At 38.7% G+C, this 20,106-nt stretch overlaps 1 protein-coding gene across 1 annotated transcript in view; it reads right to left on the minus strand.

Moving 5' to 3' along the window:
• Positions 1–20,106, minus strand: part of PRIM2 (DNA primase subunit 2) — a 128,440-nt gene that overhangs the window by 38,431 nt on the left and 69,903 nt on the right. Inside the window, exons 7-9 of the mRNA XM_059835519.1 lie at positions 19,158–19,225; positions 10,797–10,869; positions 8,963–9,148 (exon numbers count right to left, since the gene is read on the minus strand). Coding sequence (XP_059691502.1) covers positions 8,963–9,148; positions 10,797–10,869; positions 19,158–19,225 — 327 coding nt within the window. The remainder of the gene's footprint in view (positions 1–8,962; positions 9,149–10,796; positions 10,870–19,157; positions 19,226–20,106) is intronic.

The following is a 20,106-nucleotide window of genomic DNA, read 5'->3' on the forward strand; positions in this document are numbered from 1 at the left end:
AGAAAATGTGGGCCCGCTGTTGAATGAGACAGGTGCCATGGTGACAGGTGATGCAGAGAAGGTGGAGTTACTGAATGCCTTCTTTGCTTCAGTCTTTACTGCTCTGGCCATCCCTCGGGAGTCCCAGACTTTGGAGGTAACAGAGAAAGTCTGGAGGAAGGAACGCTCTCCCTTGGTTGAGGAGGATCAAGTTAGAGACCAATTAAGTAAACTGGACATCCACAAGTCCATGGGTCCTGATGGGATGCACCCATGAGTGCTGAGGGAGCTGGCAGAAGTCCTTGCTGGGCCACTCTCCATCGTCTTTGAAAGGTCCTGGAGAACAGGTGAGGTGCCTGAGGACTGGAGGAAAGCCAATGTCACTCCAGTCTTCAAAAAGGGCAAGAAGGAAGACCCAGGAAACTACAGGCCAGTCAGCCTCACCTCCATCCCTGGAAAGATGGTGGAACAGCTCATTCTGGGTGTCATCTCAAAGCACCTGGAGGAAAAGAAGGTTATCAGAAGTAGTCAACATGGATTCACCAAGCAGAAGTCATGTCTGACCAATCTGATAACCTCCTACGATGGCATGACTGGATGGACAGATGAGGGGAGGGAAGTCTACCTTGACTTCAGCAAGGCTTTCGACACCGTCTCCCACACCATCCTCATAGGCAAGCTTAGGAAGTGTGCGTTAGATGAATGGCCAGTGGGGTGGATTGAAAAGTGGCTGATAGGCAGAGCTCAGAGGGTTGTGATTAGTGGCACAGAGTCTAGTTGGAGGTCTGTAGCAAGTGGTTTTTCCCAGGGGTCAGTACTGGGTCCAGTCCTGTTCAACATATTCATCAATGACCTGGATGAAGGGATAGAGTGTGCCCTCAGCAAGTTTGCTGATGACACAAAACTGGGAGGAGTGGCTGACACACCGGAAGGCTGCGCTGCCATTCCATGACCTGGACAGGCTGGAGGGCTGGGCAGAGAGGAACCTCATGAAATTCAACAAAGGCAAGTGTAGGGTACTGCACCTGGGGAGGAATAACCCCATGCATCAGTACAGGTTAGGGGCTGACCTGCTGGAGAGCAGCTCTGTGGAAAGGGACCTGGGAGTCCTGGTGGACAACAGGGTGACCATGAGCCAGCAGTGTGCCCTTGTGGCCAAGAAGGCCAATGGCATCCTGGGGTCCATGAAGAAGAGTGTGGCAAGCAGGTCAAGGGAGGTTGTCCTCCCCCTCTACTCTGCCCTGGTGAGGCCGCATCTGGAGTACTGTGTCCAGTTCTGGGCTCCCCGGTTCAAGAAGGACAGGGAGCTGCTGGAGAGGGTACAGCAAAGGGCTACAAAGATCTTTAGGGGACTGGAACATCTTTTTCATGAGGAAAGGCTGAGGGACGTGGGTCTTTTTAGTCTAGAGAAGAGAAGACTGAAGGGGGATCTTACTAAGGCTTATAAATACTTGAGGGGTGGGTGCCAGGAGAATGGGACCAGTCTTATTTCAGTGGTGCCCAGTGACAGGACAAGAGGTAACGGGCACAAACTTGGTCATCGCAAGTTCCATCTAAACATGAGGAGGAACTTCTTTCCTTTGAGGGTGGCAGAGCACTGGAACAGACTGCCCAGAGAGGCTGTGGATTCTCCTTCTCTGGAGATATTCAAAACTCGCCTGGACGCATCCCTGTGCAATCTGCTCTAGGTGAACCTGCTCTGGCGGGGGGGTCGAACTAAATGATGTCCAGAGGTCCCTTCCAACCCCTGTGATTCTGTAATTCTGTGAACACTGATAGTGACTTCCCTCTAACCATGGGCCAGGGTTATATGTTTATAGGCATTGCTAATATCCTTTACATTTGATACAGTCAGCAAGGAATCCTCTCCCAGCTCCTTCCTATGACTTAGCAGATTTAAGAGGACTCTGCAAGAGTTATTCACGTTTGATTGTTCTTCTTGGAATACAATCAAATGCAACCCCTGTGAGCATGCTTTCTCAGTCTTCTCACTTCCAGAATCCATTACAGATCTCTTTCCTACTGCTTTGGTCAATAGGTATACAAAACAAATGGAAGAAATCAAACCATGCAGACCAGTATGTCAGTAATATGCCAACAGTACTCATCTGAGTGTTTCAAAATTCTGAAGGGCTCCACAAAAGAAGGGAACAGAATACTACCTAGCATAAATGAATGCACACAGGACACAAAGGACAAATTCCCATCTATAAAACACAACTTTAAATAAAAATTATAATATATGATAGCAAGAATCTTGCATAGATTCAATATACTTACTGTGATACACTTATTGCCAAAAATAACCCAATTTTAACGTCAATTGAAGCTTATTCCATTCAGCTAAAGAAGGATATTATTATTCCTTGGACTAAACTCCATGGCCAGACCACAGAGGTTTTGCAAGGAATTCCTAGTTTTCAGTCTCAGCTCTAACCATTCATATGGAACCATGAGAAGGGGGAAGAATAATAGCTGTCCACAATGTAAGTCCTCAGGAGTTTCAGTTATTTGGGTCCAACTCCTCACTGCTTCTTATTAGCGAATTACCACAGCCAAAGGAACGAAGACAAAATCTTTTTCCAGCTACAACCAAAAAGAAAGTTTTACTAATTCACCTTGACTCAGATGCAACAACAGCAATCCATGCATTAACAGCTTCAAGTCATGCTTTTAATACTCATGCCTAGCTGTATAAATCTTGACTATAAAACAAATTCACTCAAAACACCTCTCCTGCATATTGTTTATGAAAATATAAACCAAACTCCAGACTACCCTCTTCAGCCAAGATCACGCCAGCTAATCATTCTCAGCAGCCATCTCTCTTCACATGAATATCACCGTCAACAACAGCTATGCCCCATTTGAACAATGCACCTGTTAACCTCCAGGCTTCAAATTATATGCAAAAAAACCATTAAGGAAGCTATATGAAAGGAGCAGATCTCCTGATGACTGATTCACTGCCATAAAGCTGATTTCTGAAGACTAACATGACTATGCAGTTCAGGCCATGGACATTTTTAACTTGGTGTTCAATGTATCACTGTGACAAAGGCTGTTCAGCTCCTAACAACTGGCATCTTGGTCGAGTCACTTCACAGTTTTGCCCAAATTCCCTGATTGCATAGACCTGGCTGTTCAGAAGAATGCCACAAAGAACTATACTTTAAAAAAACCCACAAAAAACAAACCAAACCAAACAAAAAAAAAAAAATTTTTACTTCAAGCCTACATGCCTAGGATGCACTTGGACCACCTACTGTCTTGAAGCCCCCATAACACTTGCACATTACTGTTTTTTCTTCAAACTTGCATTTAAAAAAACGGTTTAATGTAAATTCAATAGTAAGCTTGGGAATCAAAATGAGTCATATAAATGAAAATGCATTTTCATGTTTCTTCTGACAATTAAATCCCTTTTAGCCTGCTATTAAAGCAATTTCAAGAGCTAACTTTGTAGAATACAAAAAACATTTGGAAACATATCATAAAAGTATTTTGACTTTCTTTATGCTCAGTTATACTAGGTAAGCATAGCCATTCAACATATAATAAAGTTATTAATAGGATGTCATTTTGCCAATACAGAACAAAAATTATTCACTTCATTCATAAAAATGAATCTTTAAAATTCACTTGTTCTATCTCACTACAATTAGACTATGAATTGATAACTTCCAAATAATGAAAGAGAAATGCAGATAGTGAGTGGTTCTACTGAAGCTAACTTTTACAGTCATTGGTGGAAGGAAAAAAAAATTATTTCATTTTATGATAAGTTTAAAACAAAAATACAATTTAATCAAGAATTTGACTATCTAGTCCCCTAATAACCAGTGAAAGCAAGGGCAATATGCTTAACTACAGTCATGCTTTGTTACCCTGACATACTCTTCCACTTCCACAGATTTCAGGGGAATAAGATTTTACAGGTAATATATGCTGCAGTTTTATTACATTTCTTTATATCCTAGAAGACAGCAAACATTTCCTTAAAGTTTTACAGTAGCTTTTACACATCTCAGGAGAATTCAAACCTAACCATCTATTTGTGTTACAGTACTACTGATGTACAATTAAAAAAACATCTGATTTTAATCTGTATAGAGGAATTTCAATTATATTTATATCTTTATCTCTTAGGTGTCAAATATTGTGGCTTGCTGTTCAACATGTCACTCTAGGCCGCAGATTTTTAAAGTTTAAATAATTCAAGAATAAAAGTAGCAAATGAGATTCAATTAGGGAATTATAATTAAAAATGTGACAGAATAAAGATCCTTTTCTGATTTATGAATCAAAATATGTTCCCAAAATAGTAGGCACCATTACCCAATATAAAGGGGGCAAGTAAAAAAATAATTTAGATGCAAATCAAACCCCAAATCTCAAACAGATGAGAAAGTAAAATACCAAAACCAAATGTAAGCAACTGACTGATAAAGACAATATTCCTGGGGATTTAAGGAGGTGGAAGTTGTCTTAAAGAACCACCACATCATCATGCATTATAAATGGCACTGGGGATAGTTGTGCGTGCTTAAAATCACTGCCCTGCAAATTATCAAATGCCTATTTCTATTTTCATTTAAATACATGGGGGGTTTTTATAATATAATTGTATAGACCTACAAAGCATTATAGCATAAGCAGTTCTAATTTACATCTATACATTTGTTTATTCCTTATGATCTTGCCTCCCTCTAGTGGCTGGCCCTCACAAAAAGGTACTTCTACCTGTATTCAGAACTGTATGCAGAATCACAGGATAATTCAGGCTGGAAAGGACCTCAGGAGGTCTCTAGTCCAAACTCCCCCTCATGGAATTTCTGGTTGGCCCTGATAGAAATATTCACCACCAGCTGTCTGCAATCAAGGTAAAGCCTCACTCCTGAATTCAGATTCAAGGACCTCCTAAGATCTTCTGGAAGAGAAATGGAAGAGCCAGGAAAATCAAATCACTGGAACTATCTCATTGGGATGTATCTTCATCCCAAAGTTTCATCACTTCTTAACAGAGTAGAAGACATATTCCTTTGCATATTGATGCAGTATACGGCTGGCAAGCTGTCTGTCCTCAGTTTCATACATGATCATCATGTGTTGAAGAAACATCTAGAATATATTAATAATCAACTGAAGCTCAAAAGCTTCACTGTGAAGGGTTTGCTTCTTTACCAATCACAGACCCTGAGCAAGGTTAAGTCTGAGTAAAGTTTCCTCTTCCTTCTTCCAGGAAAATGTCTGTCATGAGGACCTTCACTAGCAGGAAGGGATGAAGAGTCATACCTCAGACAGGAACCTCTGACAACTAGAAAACAACCTGCTCATTGCCATTTGTGATCAACTGCTACAGAAAACAATAAGCCATATGAAACTGCAGTAAGATGATCTGGAAAATTAAGTCAGGAAGAATAAGAGGCTTCACTAGCCTGAATGCCACCACATCCCTCAGGGAAGTGTCCTAGAACACAGGGGCTAAAGAGCCATATCTTGTTCTCAGTAAGAAGTCACGAGGACAAGAAAGCTGTTCTGTCATCAGAATAATTTTGTAAATATAGTAACACTTAAGTTTTGGAGATTTATTAAAATTTTTTAAAAAACCAAACTCTTGTACAATTATCAGAAGTACTTCAGTAGCATATGCAACAATAATAAAAATCAGTGCAATATCAAATTGCAGTATCAAAGGAATTACTTTTCAACACAGAAGTGAAGAACTAGCAACTGTCTCTTCTGTAAAAAGTGGTAAATAACCAGAATACTAGAATAGAGCATTTCGTACCACTGTGCACCAAATACTGCTAAGAAAAAGAATATGTATCACAAGTATATACATAGCAAAGGAAAGCAGAAAGTGATGGGTTGCCTTGAAGTCATCCATCTGTATCAAAACCTTGATTCCAGGCTATTAGCTAAAGAAGTAACTGAGTAATGCCTTAAAGAAATTGATCCAGCTTTCATTCTTTCCTTTGTTCTAAGCACCACACCATCTTTCAAGTCTCCTATTTCACATTCACAGACTAATCATACACATAGATCTGAAAACAACAGCCAAATAACTATCACGGCTATAAGAGGATTTTATTTGCAACTATCAGAGCATTTATACAACTGTACTGAAAGTATTTAATTCATCTTGATTCATCTTATTACTTTCTTGTTTCAATTATTTTAAAAGCACATTGGAGTTACCCCTCTTTTTTGGGTCGGGGCCGGGGGGGTGGGTGGGGCGGGCAGTTATTTTTTTAAGCAACAAGAACAGGATCTGAAAGAATCTATGGGAATTAATATCTGTTTAGAGTAAGATTACATTTCATAGAAAAAACAAACCAGCCTTAAAATAACACTGAGGTTATGAAGTCACCTGGCATAACTGTTCAGTCAGAAATAACACATCTACCACCATTTGACAGTTGATCCTATTATCTGAACAACAATAATTTACCATTCAGGCACTCTTAGCCTAGCAATTTGCAGAGTAATTTTAATTATAGTGCCTAAAGAAAAAAAAACATTTTATTTTGCCCTCTGCATTTGTCTCTGCTGTGAACACGCCAGTACATGATTATTCCCCCCCGCCCCCCCAAGCATCTCTACCAGTTTCAGTGTTTTCTTTGTAGGCACTACTTTTTTTTTTCCCCACTGAACACATGGTTTCACACTTCATTTACAATATACTTTACAGATTCCTCTCTAAAGATAAAATATTGTTTCTTACAAAGTTTTCTACAGTGTTTTTACCAGTGAGCCCTGGGGTATGTCCACATCAGTGATTCAGAGCAAAGGACTTCTTTTTGGTGCAAATTTTCCTTGTGCCTACGCTTAGCCTGGTGGTAGGCACTCCAGTGCGCCACTGATGTGTTCAAGGTAACTTACTACCTGCTGAAGACTGACATTTTGTGCCAAGAATTCTTAGGATTGAGAACTGGTATAACTGTTGCAGCCATTAAAGACGAATGTGAACGCACTATTTTGAAACCATAACCATTTGCAATGGATTGAACACTCTGTATCTGCAATACACCAGTCAGTAACAAATAATTAACCTCAGTCTTTAGCAAGTATCATGCCTGTATCTTCACAATGCTCCAGTAATACAAAACATTGTAATTATCTCCACTCTACAGGAAAGGAACAATGGCATGACTGTCAGAAAATGAAAATGTCAAAAGAAGAAAAGTACCAATAAGAATCGTATAAATCTTCATTTTTTCAGGACATTAAAAATTATATGACATTTTACTGCGAAAAACCACACACAGCTGACTTCAGTTACAGGTGTGAAAAGTCAGCTTTTTTTTTTACCCTAGTCTGAATTTGGTTATCTAGAACTTGAGAAGAAGAATGAAAATTACATGGAAATAGCAGACTGCTTGTGAAAAATGCGGTAACTACAACCCCTTGCTTCATTCACAATATGCTTTCTAACGTTCAAAGCTAAACATAGGGTCATAAAAGTTCATTTATTTCTAGGGCCTATCAAGACGGATGCTATAGTAGAAAGTCATAACCCTGTGACTGAAAACAGGATCCAAGGTGCATATATGTCTTCATACATGTGCATACGCACCTAGGGTCAAAGCACAAGTATGTGGAATCGGACCTATTGACATATTTTTTTAAAACAGAAATAATAAGTATATGTATTTACATTGTTATTGTTTCTGATAGCTTGTTTTTATTCTTTCAATTTTCCTTTAAGCACAGGAAATTGCAACTGAAAAGTCTGTATTTTCCTGAATTCGACTAGTAATTAACTGGCATTCAACTGCAAAATTTATTACCTCTCTTCAAATACTTTCTTGAAACCTTTGTAAGGGAATGCATTTTGGATTTCTTTTTTAACAAAATACATATCTCCTCTTAAATCATATCCCATTTAAGGAGCTAGATTTAGAGAGGTTTAGGTACTCATTCAAATCATACCTTCAAATCCCTTTCCTCTTCGCAAAAATCTGTAGACCAGTTGGTCTATCCTCCAGGAGTTGAAAGAGAAATATGAACCATAATTCCTTGTATCCAGCATTACTTTTTGCCCCGTACCTTGTATAAATAGCCATGTCCCAGAGAACCTAAGCTAACAAAAGATTGTCTACCAAACACTCCAAAATACTTCATAGTACTCTGGAAAGCTGAGATCTCACAATATGAGATGCAAAGTATCACAGTCCAAACAAAACTGACATAAGGTCTGAAACATCTGCTCTAACACATACCACAGGCCAGGCAGAGACGGATGAGAAAGGAAGTCTGCTTGATTCTACCTAGGCTGTTCAAAGTAAGGAGCAGGTCACAAACCTCCAAAAATTAGCATACATTTTTCATGCTCTCAAAGAGACAGCACATGTGTGTTACACTTTCCTCACTCACAATACTCTCAAAAATATTAGTAAGGGTTAGTCCAATGACTAATATGTCAGTAATACTGCCCACTGCACTGAACAACATTTTCTCACTATGTTCCTGAACATATTCTTCTGTCTTCGCTCACCTCTAGTTTCTTCTTTTATTCTTAGACTGTAAATTGGCTAAGGCAAGCTCACCTCACACACAGCTGTCCAATTTTAAATTTTTTTTTAATTAACCAACAAAAAAGGCTAACCTTGCCTTTCAGATAGTACTGTTTGTTGTCACTTACCTGCTTGGTGAATTAATTTAGTCACAGACGTCCTGTATTTCATAAACAGCATTGGTTTCCTAGTGATTTAGTGGTAAAGATGTAAGATTTTTCTAGTCCTCATCTATAAAAAGCCTCTTTGTGGCTTGCCTTTTTTCCCTATGCTTCAGGAGAATGACCAACAAAATTAATAAAATCATAAGCAAAGAGAGGGCAAAAAACCCACCTTTAAAAAACATTACTGTGCCTTTTGCCCAATTATATACTTTAACAAGCATTTATCCAAATACATAGCACAATGTCACATTAACTACATCCTTACATTCACGCATTTATATTTTTCATTTGTTGAATTACCTTGTCTGCATCCACTTTTCCTCTGATAAATTCTTTCTTCCAAAACTCCAGTGCCTGTTCCAGAGTCAAGCCGATGCCTTTTAAGAATAGCCCATACTGCATACGGCCTCCGTGACGGAGATGATGGTTATCCCGTAGGGCTTTGTGCAACTGGCGCATGCAAAGAGGGAATGATTTCACAGAAAGCTGTCAAGAGAAAAATCTGTGTTTAAGGCAGGCTGATCATTTAATTTGTAGGATATATGCTTATTGTGATTATTAATTAGCTCCACTTGAAAATTCCAATGGCTGGAAGAAAAGATATGCATGTGCAGAGCGCCTTGGGACTGATGATAACACAAGTGTGTCTGTAAGCCATCAAATCCAATAACCATCTCAAGAACAAAATCCAAACGACAGGCTAATACAGGTGGTAGTATCACACTATCTTCAGCTACAAAGCACCTCAAATACTGTGTTCAGTTGTGGGCCCCTCACTACAAGAAGGACACTGAGGTGCTGGAGCGTGTCCAGAGAAGGGCGACAAAGCTGGTGAGGGGTCTGGAGCACAAGCCTTATGAGGAGCGGCTGAGGGAACTGGGGTTGTTCAGTCTGGAGAAGAGGAGGCTGAGGGGAGACCTCATCGCTCTCTACAATTACCTGAAAGGGGGTTGCAGAGAGGTGGGTGTTGGTCTCTTCTCCCAAGTGACTAGCGACAGGACAAAAGGAAATGGCCTCAAGTTGCGCCAGGGGAGGTTTAGACTGGATATTAGGAAAAATTTCTTTACTGAGAGAGTGGTGAGACACTGGAACAGGCTGCTCAGGGAGGTGGTAGAGTCACCCTCACTGGAGGTGTTCAAGGAATGTGTGGACGAGGCGTTGTGGGACATGGTCTAATGGGCATGGTGGTGTTGGGTTGATGGTTGGACTTGATGATCTTACAGGTCTTTTCCAACCGTAGTGATTCTGTGATTCTGTGAAAGTAACACAGGTTTAATTGCTGTCAGAAAAAATACATCCACGGTTCCATTACAATGTTTCTTGCTTCTTCCTTATTTTAGCTTCTGGAATAGCAAGCTGACCTCTGTTAGAGTTTTTGGGGGTTGGAGGAGGGGATGGGTTTTTTTAAACATCTTTGAAAAACTACAAGCAGGAGTAAAATCCATTGCAACTGATCTGCAGGTTTTTTCCCTGAAGAATACTATTTCTTATAAAGCAAGATCTTAGAGATTAAAAAATGTAACATTCAAGTTTACTTGGGCTTTGCATTTTTTTTTAAACATCTGAGTCATGCCATGGAATTCACTACCAAAGGAACAGTTATGGTTAAGATGGACACTGAAAACACGACGATTTCTAAAGTTCAGATAAAGGAGTTGTAATGTGGTTTTAATTGTCTCTGCACCGTTGATGTGGTTTTACAATCCATTTTATTTACCTCCTTGTTTTGAAAAACCCTTCTGGAAGTGAAAAGTCCAGAAAAGAGCGTTGAAAAGACTAATATTGCAATGCAATAACCATAAACTAAACATCATGTGTTGCAAAACTATTAAATAAGAAAATTTTGTTAAATTCTGTTTGTAATTATGTTAGGTATTTGTGAAAGTACACAAAATTAAGCAGCAAATTAAGCAATTCATTATAGCTCCAGTCTAAATCCTGATTAGATGCATTTTCAGTTAATTCTGCTCCATTTTAAACTTTACCACAATTTCATTCAAGTTCTCAAGACTTACAAAGCAAATACTAATCAAAAAATGATAAACGCTTTATATGTTCTCTGTACATAGAGTACTTAAATTTAAAAAGTTACGTATCAACATACAACATAACTCAATAAACACAGAAGACTTACAGCATCGATCTGTTCTAGAGAAATTTTTCCAGTGTTCTTTTGCACACTATAGTCTGGGCCAACGTAAGAATGGCTGAAAACCAAAGCAAACAGTACAGCATCATTCAAAACTGTTCAAAAAACGTTTTTTTTTAAGTTTACAAATTTAGAAAGAAATTATTTTACCAATTAAGGGCTGCAAATATTTTATATCAGGCAAAACCAAGAAAACAGCATTGGACAGTTAATGCGAGTAATTAAGATTTATAAACCCAACATTAGAGTCAACATTGTAAAGAAATCCTCCCCTCCCTTTATCTGAAAGGAGTGGTGAGGGGTGATTCAGAATTCAGATCACAGGATCACACTACTGTTGAGGTTGAGAGATACCTCTGAAGATCACCTAGTCCAACCCCCTGCTCAAAACAGAGTTAACTACAGCAGGTTAACCCTCATCCAGCTGGGTTTTGAGCATTTCCAAGGACAGAGACCCCATAACCTTCTGAGCAACCTACGTTTGACCAGTGTTTGACCACTCTGGCAGTAAAAAAGTGTTTTCTTATGTTTAAGTGGAATTTCCTGTATATCAGTTTGTGCCCATTGTTTCCTGGCCTATCAGTGGATACCACTGAGAAGGGTCTCGCTCAGCCTTCTTTACTCCGCCTTATCAGACACTTATTTATACGCACTGGTAAGACTCACATACACCCCCTCCTGAAATTTGTCTCCTTCAGGCTGAACAATCTCAGCTCACTCAGCCTCTCCTTATATGTACTGGGGAGCTCAGGACCAGACACAGCCCTCCAGATGTGGCCAAAGCAGTGCTGAGTAGAGGGGAAGGATCACCTCCCTTGACCTGCTGGGACTGCTCTTCCTAATGCCGCCCAAGACACTGTTAGCTTTCTTTGCTTCAGGGGTACACTGGTGGCTCATAGTCAGCTTCTTGTCCACCAGGACCCCAAGGTCCTCTTCTGCAACCCTGTTTCACAGCTGTTCAGCCCTCAGCCTGTATTGGTACATGGGGTTATTCCTTCCCAGATGCAGGACTTGGTATTTCCCTTTGTTGAAGTTCATAGGGTTCCTGTCAGCCCCTTTTTCCAGTCTGTCCAAGTCCACCTGAAAGGCAGCACACCCATCTGGTGCAAACCATTCCTCACGGTTTTGTATCATCTGAGACTTGCTGAGTGTGCATTCTGTCCCGTCACCTAGGACATGAAAGAAGCTAAATAATATAGGACGCAGTACCGATCCCTGAGGTACTCCACTAGTGATTGGCCTCCAGCTGTTCTTAATGCCTCCGATCATAAACCTTTTGAGCACAGCACTTCAACCAGTTTTCAGTCTACTTTACCGCCCGTTTACCTAGTCCATGCTTCATCAGTTGCCGATGAGGAAGTTATAAGAGACAGCATCAAAAACCTTGCTAAAAGTGAGATAAACAACATTCACTGCTTTTCCCCCCAATCTATTGAGCCTTCTATGATAAAACGACCAGCTATGAGGTTAGTCAAGCATAATTTCCCATTCACAAATCCACGCTGACCACTCATGATCACCTTCTTGTCCTTCATATATCTGGAACTGAAATGAGGCTGACCAGCCTATAGTTCCACAGATCCTTCTCCTGCCTTTGTGAAGGCAGAGTTCACTTTTGCTTTCTTCCAGTAATCAAGAACCTCTTCTACTTTGCTATTTGTGTACCATTTTAAAACAAACAAACAAACAAACAAACAAAAAACCTGATGTATCACTACATCTAATGTGGGGGAAAAGTAAAAACTCAAAAACTACTTAAGTGTACCAATAAAAAGCTGGGAAGGCTTTTACTGCAGTACTGACATACGAACACATTAACTCCTGACAGTAGCCGTCTAGCCAAAATAGCACAGGACTTTGCATGTGTTGCCTCATCTTTCATTCATACTGCAACAAAGCTACTTCTGATACCTGAGCTAAGTTCAGGTAACCCTACACTACAGCAGAGACAGTCATGTAGACATTGTCACCAAAGTAATTTCAAATCAAATACAAGCATCTAATGCCCAGCTTTTACTTTTAAATATATAGACTTCTTGAATGAGGATATATGCAGGGCTGCAGAACAGGCCAAGAGAAATGCTTACAGCAGAATCCAACCAAACTCAAGAGTTGACGGTACAGCAGGAAATAAAGCAAACAGGGGCTTTGGATACAGCATATTGGTCCAAAAATCAGGTTGCAAAGTCTGGGTAAGAACAAATTTCTTTGTGCAAGAGGGATTTTGCAACTAACTTACAAAGACCATTTCTTAAATCTTTTGAAGGCATATGGAGGTTGACCCCAGAAAAAAGGAATTTAGCTAAATGATGATACTAAGTGCTACAGATTCTTTTGTGACATTTCAATACTGTAAAGTGTGAAAAGCATATAGCTAAGAGTTGATTTTACTACAGTACAAATAGTTTGTTTAATTATACATGCGTTCATTCGTTCTTTAGTCTTATTTCTGGCACACGCTGGAGCACTAGGCAAGCTTACTGTACTTAATAGAATTTTTTCATTACACGACAATGGATAAATAATTAAAAGTATTTGAGCTCTGTATGTTTATTATTACTGATTCTACTAAAGAAGCATGTAAATTTTCTTGTAGAACCAGATCTGCATCACTCTACCTAGGCAAACTACAAACAAAACAAAAATCACAGTCCCAAAAATTGAAGCATAGAACAACAGAAAACAGCTGTTGCTTAGGCAACTTTTTTCTTTCTTTTTTTTTTTTTTTTTTTTGTAAAACCACCAATTAGGAAAATGACCATTCAGTCAGTTATCACATCCCAAGATGTGTGCTGGTAACTTCTTAAGCTGCTGTACCATAATTACACTTTAGATCATCTGCTTGTATCCTACAGTATGTATTAGAATCATACCGATACTGAAAAAAATTGCTAAGCTAAAGGAAACCACTTCGTCCTAGCATCTGTAGAAAGGATTGGCCTGGCAGGAAGAGGTCCAAAGAGAAGACATAAAAGTTTTCCTATACAATAAATGAACAAAATAAGACTTCAGAAGTTACTGCTAAAAAGAGGACATACTCTCTGAATCTTGCTGACCATTACATCTGGACTTGGTAGAAAACATAACTAAAAGGACAGAAAACTCAATGCTGGGGGATAAGAAGAAATTCTGTTTTTCAGACTCGGTAAAGGTCAAACATTCTCAGCAGACAGGAAAAGTTTTTCATGAATGTTTCCTTATTTTTGTATTAAAAAGTAGCATATGACCTTTGCAAGGTCAAAGTTTCTTGATACCTGACACCACTCACCAAAGAGCTGAACCCTACAAACTGCCTTCAAAGGTGCTGCTCTGAAAAAGAGTATGCTTTATCCATCCCGAATATGTGGTAGATTGGAGCTGGGCATAAAGGGGCCACCACTAATCATGTGGCCTTTGGCAGCTAAGCTGTTGTATTCCTGGCCCAAGGAGCTCAAGGGACTAGAGCTTTTGGGTTTGCAATTTTTAGGTGCCAGGTCTTCTGATTTTCTATAGTAGAGATTCCCCAGGTCCCTTGATTTCATCACAAGAAAATCACACCGCTTTCTTCACAGATTGCCATTATTTTTTCTACATTTCTATTAAAAAATCTCAACAACCTTGCAAAAAAAAAAATTAAGACTATCCTTTGTTTTATGAACAATGGTCCTCATTTTTTCACATCATTAAACATTGCCAAACAGCTTCCTACTGGCTGGTTTGAAAACACATTACAACACAAACCAACCAGGCTTGTGATCACCCTTGCTTTCTTCTCCCATTTTTTGCTTCCAGTTTTCGGTCTTATTTTGGACTCATCCTTTCTTTTATTCCACATAGCTTCTGAGGTTACTTCCTGACCAAGCGTCTTACTCACCTAGAAATATCTATAGTTCTTCATAATTTCTTTTTCTGTTTTACTGGAATGCAAACACCAATGTCTTAACTTTTCACTTAAAACCCAGTTTTATTTTACCTCCATATATAAATTCCTGTCTCTCTCCATTCAGCCTGACTCAATCACTCAAAACCTGTTTTTCTAAAATCCAAAATCTTAGTTACCACAAGTTTTCTAAACATATCTTGCAACTAAAGATCAATACATACATTCACACCACTGTTGACCAAGAAGAAACCTCCACTACATCAATGTTTCCAAGAATGGGATCTATGTCTTTCAAATAAACAGCTGTAGAAGCATTCTGATAAATATTGTATTATTCACAGATGTGTTAGTATACCATGATATTTAGTGAGGATATGAAAGGGCTCTTTGTAGATGTTGAGGATAGTAAATGACACCAGTCTATTAAGGTGTGCATTCTTCTTTACTTGCTTGTGAGATGAGCATAAGCGAGAAGGAGGGTGAACATGTCTGCATGAGTATTGTGTTACCTATTAAAAACATCCAGTCTTGCAAAAAGCTTGGTTTCTATATCAACCTTATGAACTATCATTTGAAGACAGAATTAATAGAATCATATGAATGTTGGTTGTAAAGGATGTTAGAAGACCATTTAGTCCCACACCCCACTTTAAGTGGGACTACTGCCAACACTGGTCAGGTGAGCCATGGCTTTTTCTAACTGAATCCTAAAAATCTCCGTGAACCAAGATTCCACATTTCTGGGCAACCTGCTGCACTATCATTCTAGCATAGACATTTTTCCTAATGTCCTATCTAAACCTCCCAAGCTGCTACATGTGACCACTGTCATTTGTTACATCCTCTGGCACCATCAAAAATTCCAATGCCATGATGTTTGTCCTTCAAACAGTTGTAGGCTGGTATTTGATCATCCCTAAGCCTCCTCTTCACTGGACTAAACAAAGTCAACTCAGCTTCTCCTTATAATTCATGTACAGGCACGGTTCTATAGTAGTTTGATGGGATTACACACAACAGGTTTTGGCTATCTTTAAAATTATTCCTGCTGAAGATTTTAAATAGTAGAGTGTTACAACCCTGTAATTTCATCAGAAAACCCATATAAACTCCTTTGAAAGCAGGAGTTGCAGAAATGTTCTTCTCATGCATTTAGACACAAAGTTTCAATTTCTATTAAATTGCTAAAGTTTTAGCAGTTTAAATCTCCTTGTAGCCTACTGTGAGCAAGTGAAATTTTAACTAAAAATGTTCTCTTTTTTTTGGTCTAGTACAATTAATATTAGAAAACACCAATGAAACAGAATAGGACAAAAAGAGGACTGAAATCACAGATAAAATAAATATTTAGTCCAGAACAGTCCAATTACAAAATACATGTTATGTCCATTTAAAAAAAAATGGGCATGGATTAAAATATGTATGCAGACATAATCTACAGTAAAATTACCTTTTCTGAGGACTAGATAATTTAAAAGTCACAAGCAGATATGAATAGCTGCCAAAAAATGTGTGGAGCATTAACAACCAAAAAATGCTCTGTAACCTTCAATTGTAGGCTCTTTTCACACATTTCTATCTAAGCTTTTGCTCCCCTGATAAAGCTCTATTGACATATGCCAAAAATAAAAAACTGCTGTAAGAATTCACACAATGAAGGTAGAGGAAAGGCTACACCTAACTAACATTGCCCTTTCTTATGAGCAAGATGAAGCAAAACCAAATCACAGATTCACTGCCAGAGCTTGTTTTTCAAGTTGTAAGGTTTGATGTATTTTGTCTATTTTAAAGGAATTTCCAAAAAAGCAACTTGGAAGCATTTGCATAGTTTTTTCTATTGGTGACAAAATGTACCGGGAACAGCCCCTCCATTTAGATGAGGGGATTGAGTGATCCCTCAATAAGTTTGCAGATGACACCAAGTTGGGAGGGAGTGTTGATCTGCTCGAGGGTCGGAAGGCTCTGCAGAGGGATCTGGACAGGCTGGGTTGATGGGCCCAGGCCAATTGTATGAGGTTCAACAAGGCCAAGTGCCGGGTCCTGCACTTGGGTCACAACAACCACATGCAACGCTACAGGCTTAGGGACGAGTGGCTGGAAAGCTGCCCGATGGAAAAGGACCTGGGGGTGTTGATTGACAGCCGGCTGAAGATGAGCCAGCAGTGTGCCCAGGTGGCCAAGAAGGCCAATGGCATCCTGGCCTGTATCAGAAATGGTGTGGCCAGCAGGAGCAGGGAGGTGATCGTGCCCCTGTACTCGGCTCTGGTGAGGCCGCACCTCGAATACTGTGTTCAGTGTTGGGCCCCTCACTACAAGAAGGACATTGAGGTGCTGGAGCGTGTCCAGAGAAGGGCGACGAAGCTGGTGAGGGGTCTGGAGCACAAGTCTTATGAGGAGCGGCTGAGGGAACTGGGGTTGTTCAGTCTGGGGAAGAGGAGGCTGAGGGGAGACCTTATCACTCTCTACAACTACTTGAAAGGAGGTTGTAGCAAGGTAGGTGTTGGTCTCTTCTCCCAAGTGACTAGTGACAGGACAAGAGGAAATGGCCTCAAGTTGCACCAGAGGAGGTTCAGGCTGGATATTAGGAAAAATTTCTTTACCAAGAGAGTGGTGAAACATTGGAACAGGCTGCCCAGGGAGGTGGTGGGGTCACCATCACTGGAGGTGTTCAAAAAACGTGTAGACATGGCATTGAGGGACATGGTTTGGTGGGCATGGTGGTGTTAGCTAATGGTTGGACTCGATGATCTTACAGGTCTTTTCCAACCTTAATGTTTCTATGATTCTGTGATTTTCACAAAAGCAAAATGGAAGCAACTTACCAGTCACTAAATATACATACCCAAGTTAACATAAGAATGTGCAAAACATAACTTTTTGGATAAACAAATTATCCCTGTTAAAGTAGCTGAAGTTAAACTAGCTGTTTTTGCAACCTTTCCTTTTCCCATACTTAAAAAAAAAGTGCAGAGAGGATTGTAATTCCTGAGATACTGAATAGATGCATAGCATATATTAAAAGAAATTCCAAATTTCTCAGTAATTACTTCTAGAGAGCACAATTTATAACAAGCTAACCTAATTGCTCTTTAGCTTCAAATGGAGAAAGGTATGCCACTGAGACATATTTTTTAAAATCTCAGTAAGATGTATGGTAATAAAAACATGGAAGGTTACTGGCATTCAGAAGTATTCCCTAACCAGCTACGTAGGAGTTACACTGCAATATTTATTTCATTCATTGCTCTTGAACAAAGTTCAATACGTAAATTGATCAAAGTACAATATGTAAATAAGCAGAGATACAATGAAAGCTATTTTTCCTATTCTGATTTACACTAAAAGCAATAAAACATGAAACTGTTCCTATGTAATAAAAATTACGAGAATTTTTTTTTTTAAATAAAAATAAAATGTCACATTTTGGGTACAGATTCCTCAAGCAGTAGAGCACCATAGGAAATAAAGAGCATGCTAACTAGATCTGCATCCTAATTCTGGTGCAGTGCTATCATGATGGAACCTCACCGCTTCCATTTCTAATTCATCCAACATCATTTCAGTGATCTTAATGCAAAGCTGTATGTCTTCAAAAACAGAGCTTTCATTACTGACATTCAATATTTAAGTAAATTTATTCCCTTAGAGATATTAAAAATTCAACTGAATAAATACTTGAGCAACCCAATCTAACTGGATCTGCATTGAGCATGGGCTAGATTAGGCGATCTCCAGAGGTTCACTCCAAGCTAAATTATTCAGTGATTCTAAGCCAATGCATCTCCCTCTAATTGTATGGTCTTTGTCCTCCTGCATACTACTGTAGTAGGAAAACTCTCCCAGACAATATAAAGTGGTAAAAAGCAATCATGTATATAAGAGACCAGATCTATGCTTAACCTGAAGAGCAACAGAAAAGTATTTTTTCCTACTCTTCATCCCCAAACACATTCAAAGAAAGTAGAAAGCTTCTATATACTGTACACTGCTAAGAAAGAGGCAGACTATTTCAGCTGTGTTGTAGAGCACTCTTAATGGTTCACATTTTCAGCTCTCTCCTTAGGTCCATTAAAAGAAGAAAATAGGACTCCATTCATCAGTGACAGTGATGGAGAAATCTTCCAAAAAGATCATAAAGCATAAAATATTTGCAACAAGGAAGGCCCATACTCTGAGCTGTGTAATTTGGAATCTGTTATGTTCATAAACAAGCTTAACAATTTTGCACCTACTATACAAAAAAGTTTTTATAAAAGCTACAAATATTTTCTTGTTACTTAGAACCAACACCAGCTCTGAAAATTGTGTTTCATGTCATCTATAAAGCTTTTGTTAAGTTGAAAGGATACTTTCAGGGTTTTTTTTCCATTCAAAGCCAATCACAGATGAGGTGTCTGAAAAACAAAATGTAGCTAAAACATTCTACTAATACAATTATTTTAGTCTGTATGAAAGAATACACTCATGCTTTCAGTTTATGCTACCTGAGATGATTAAGCAGAGGTTGTAGTCTCTCGTCAGACTGTATGGAAGGCAGCGATCGTGCTGTCAGCTAGAAGAAAACAGAAGTCTAATTAATAAAATATTAGCTTCAAAAGAATTGATAGCACAAAGCAAGAATGATGTAACAAATCATCCTGTTGCTACAACTTCACACAACATTGGATAAGACATACTTTCTCCTATCAAAAATAACTAAGCACAACCTTTCAGAATCTGAAGTTAGCAGAAATATTTACAAGTTAATTAAGTCAAACAGTGAAAAATAATTTTTCTACAATTACAATGTTATTTGAATTAAATAGCAAGACGTCATTGAAAGTGGTATACTTTTTTCCAAACACAGTTGAACTAGAAGTTATGTTCTACCTAGACAGCCTTCTAGCAGTCACATAACATAAATATAGCCCATTAAGCCATATTATATACATTTTACATTTGTATAGAAAAATTTATATAATATTTGGCACTATACGACTTTTATATAGACATGCCTCTGTGTATGCTGGGTTTTTTGAATAGGCAAAACCTGTATTTTGTAATTTGATGGTTCTAAACTAAATACATACTTTTTTCTTGTAACTGTTTCACATGACTAGTTAAAACATTAAACTTTTTTGGAGTAAATAAACCTAGTAGTCTATAAATCAACAAGTACATGTCACGCTATTGCAGAATACCAGTTAAGTGGTGTATTAACTATAATAATTGGAAAAATATATGTATTAAATTTGCTTAATATCAGTACATAAGTGTCTATCTTCACCTAGAAAAGTTAGAGCCATAGCAGTTCTGATACTGCTGACATACATCTAATATAAAATATTTAATATAACATGCATTTCATTATTCTATTGCTGCCAAGTTAGGCTCTATTTTGAAAACTACCTTCATACAAATTTAAAATTTCAACATATTTCACATTGTATAAAT

Source organism: Gavia stellata, chromosome 2 (genome assembly GCF_030936135.1).
Source record: "Gavia stellata isolate bGavSte3 chromosome 2, bGavSte3.hap2, whole genome shotgun sequence".
NCBI lineage: Eukaryota > Metazoa > Chordata > Aves > Gaviiformes > Gaviidae > Gavia > Gavia stellata.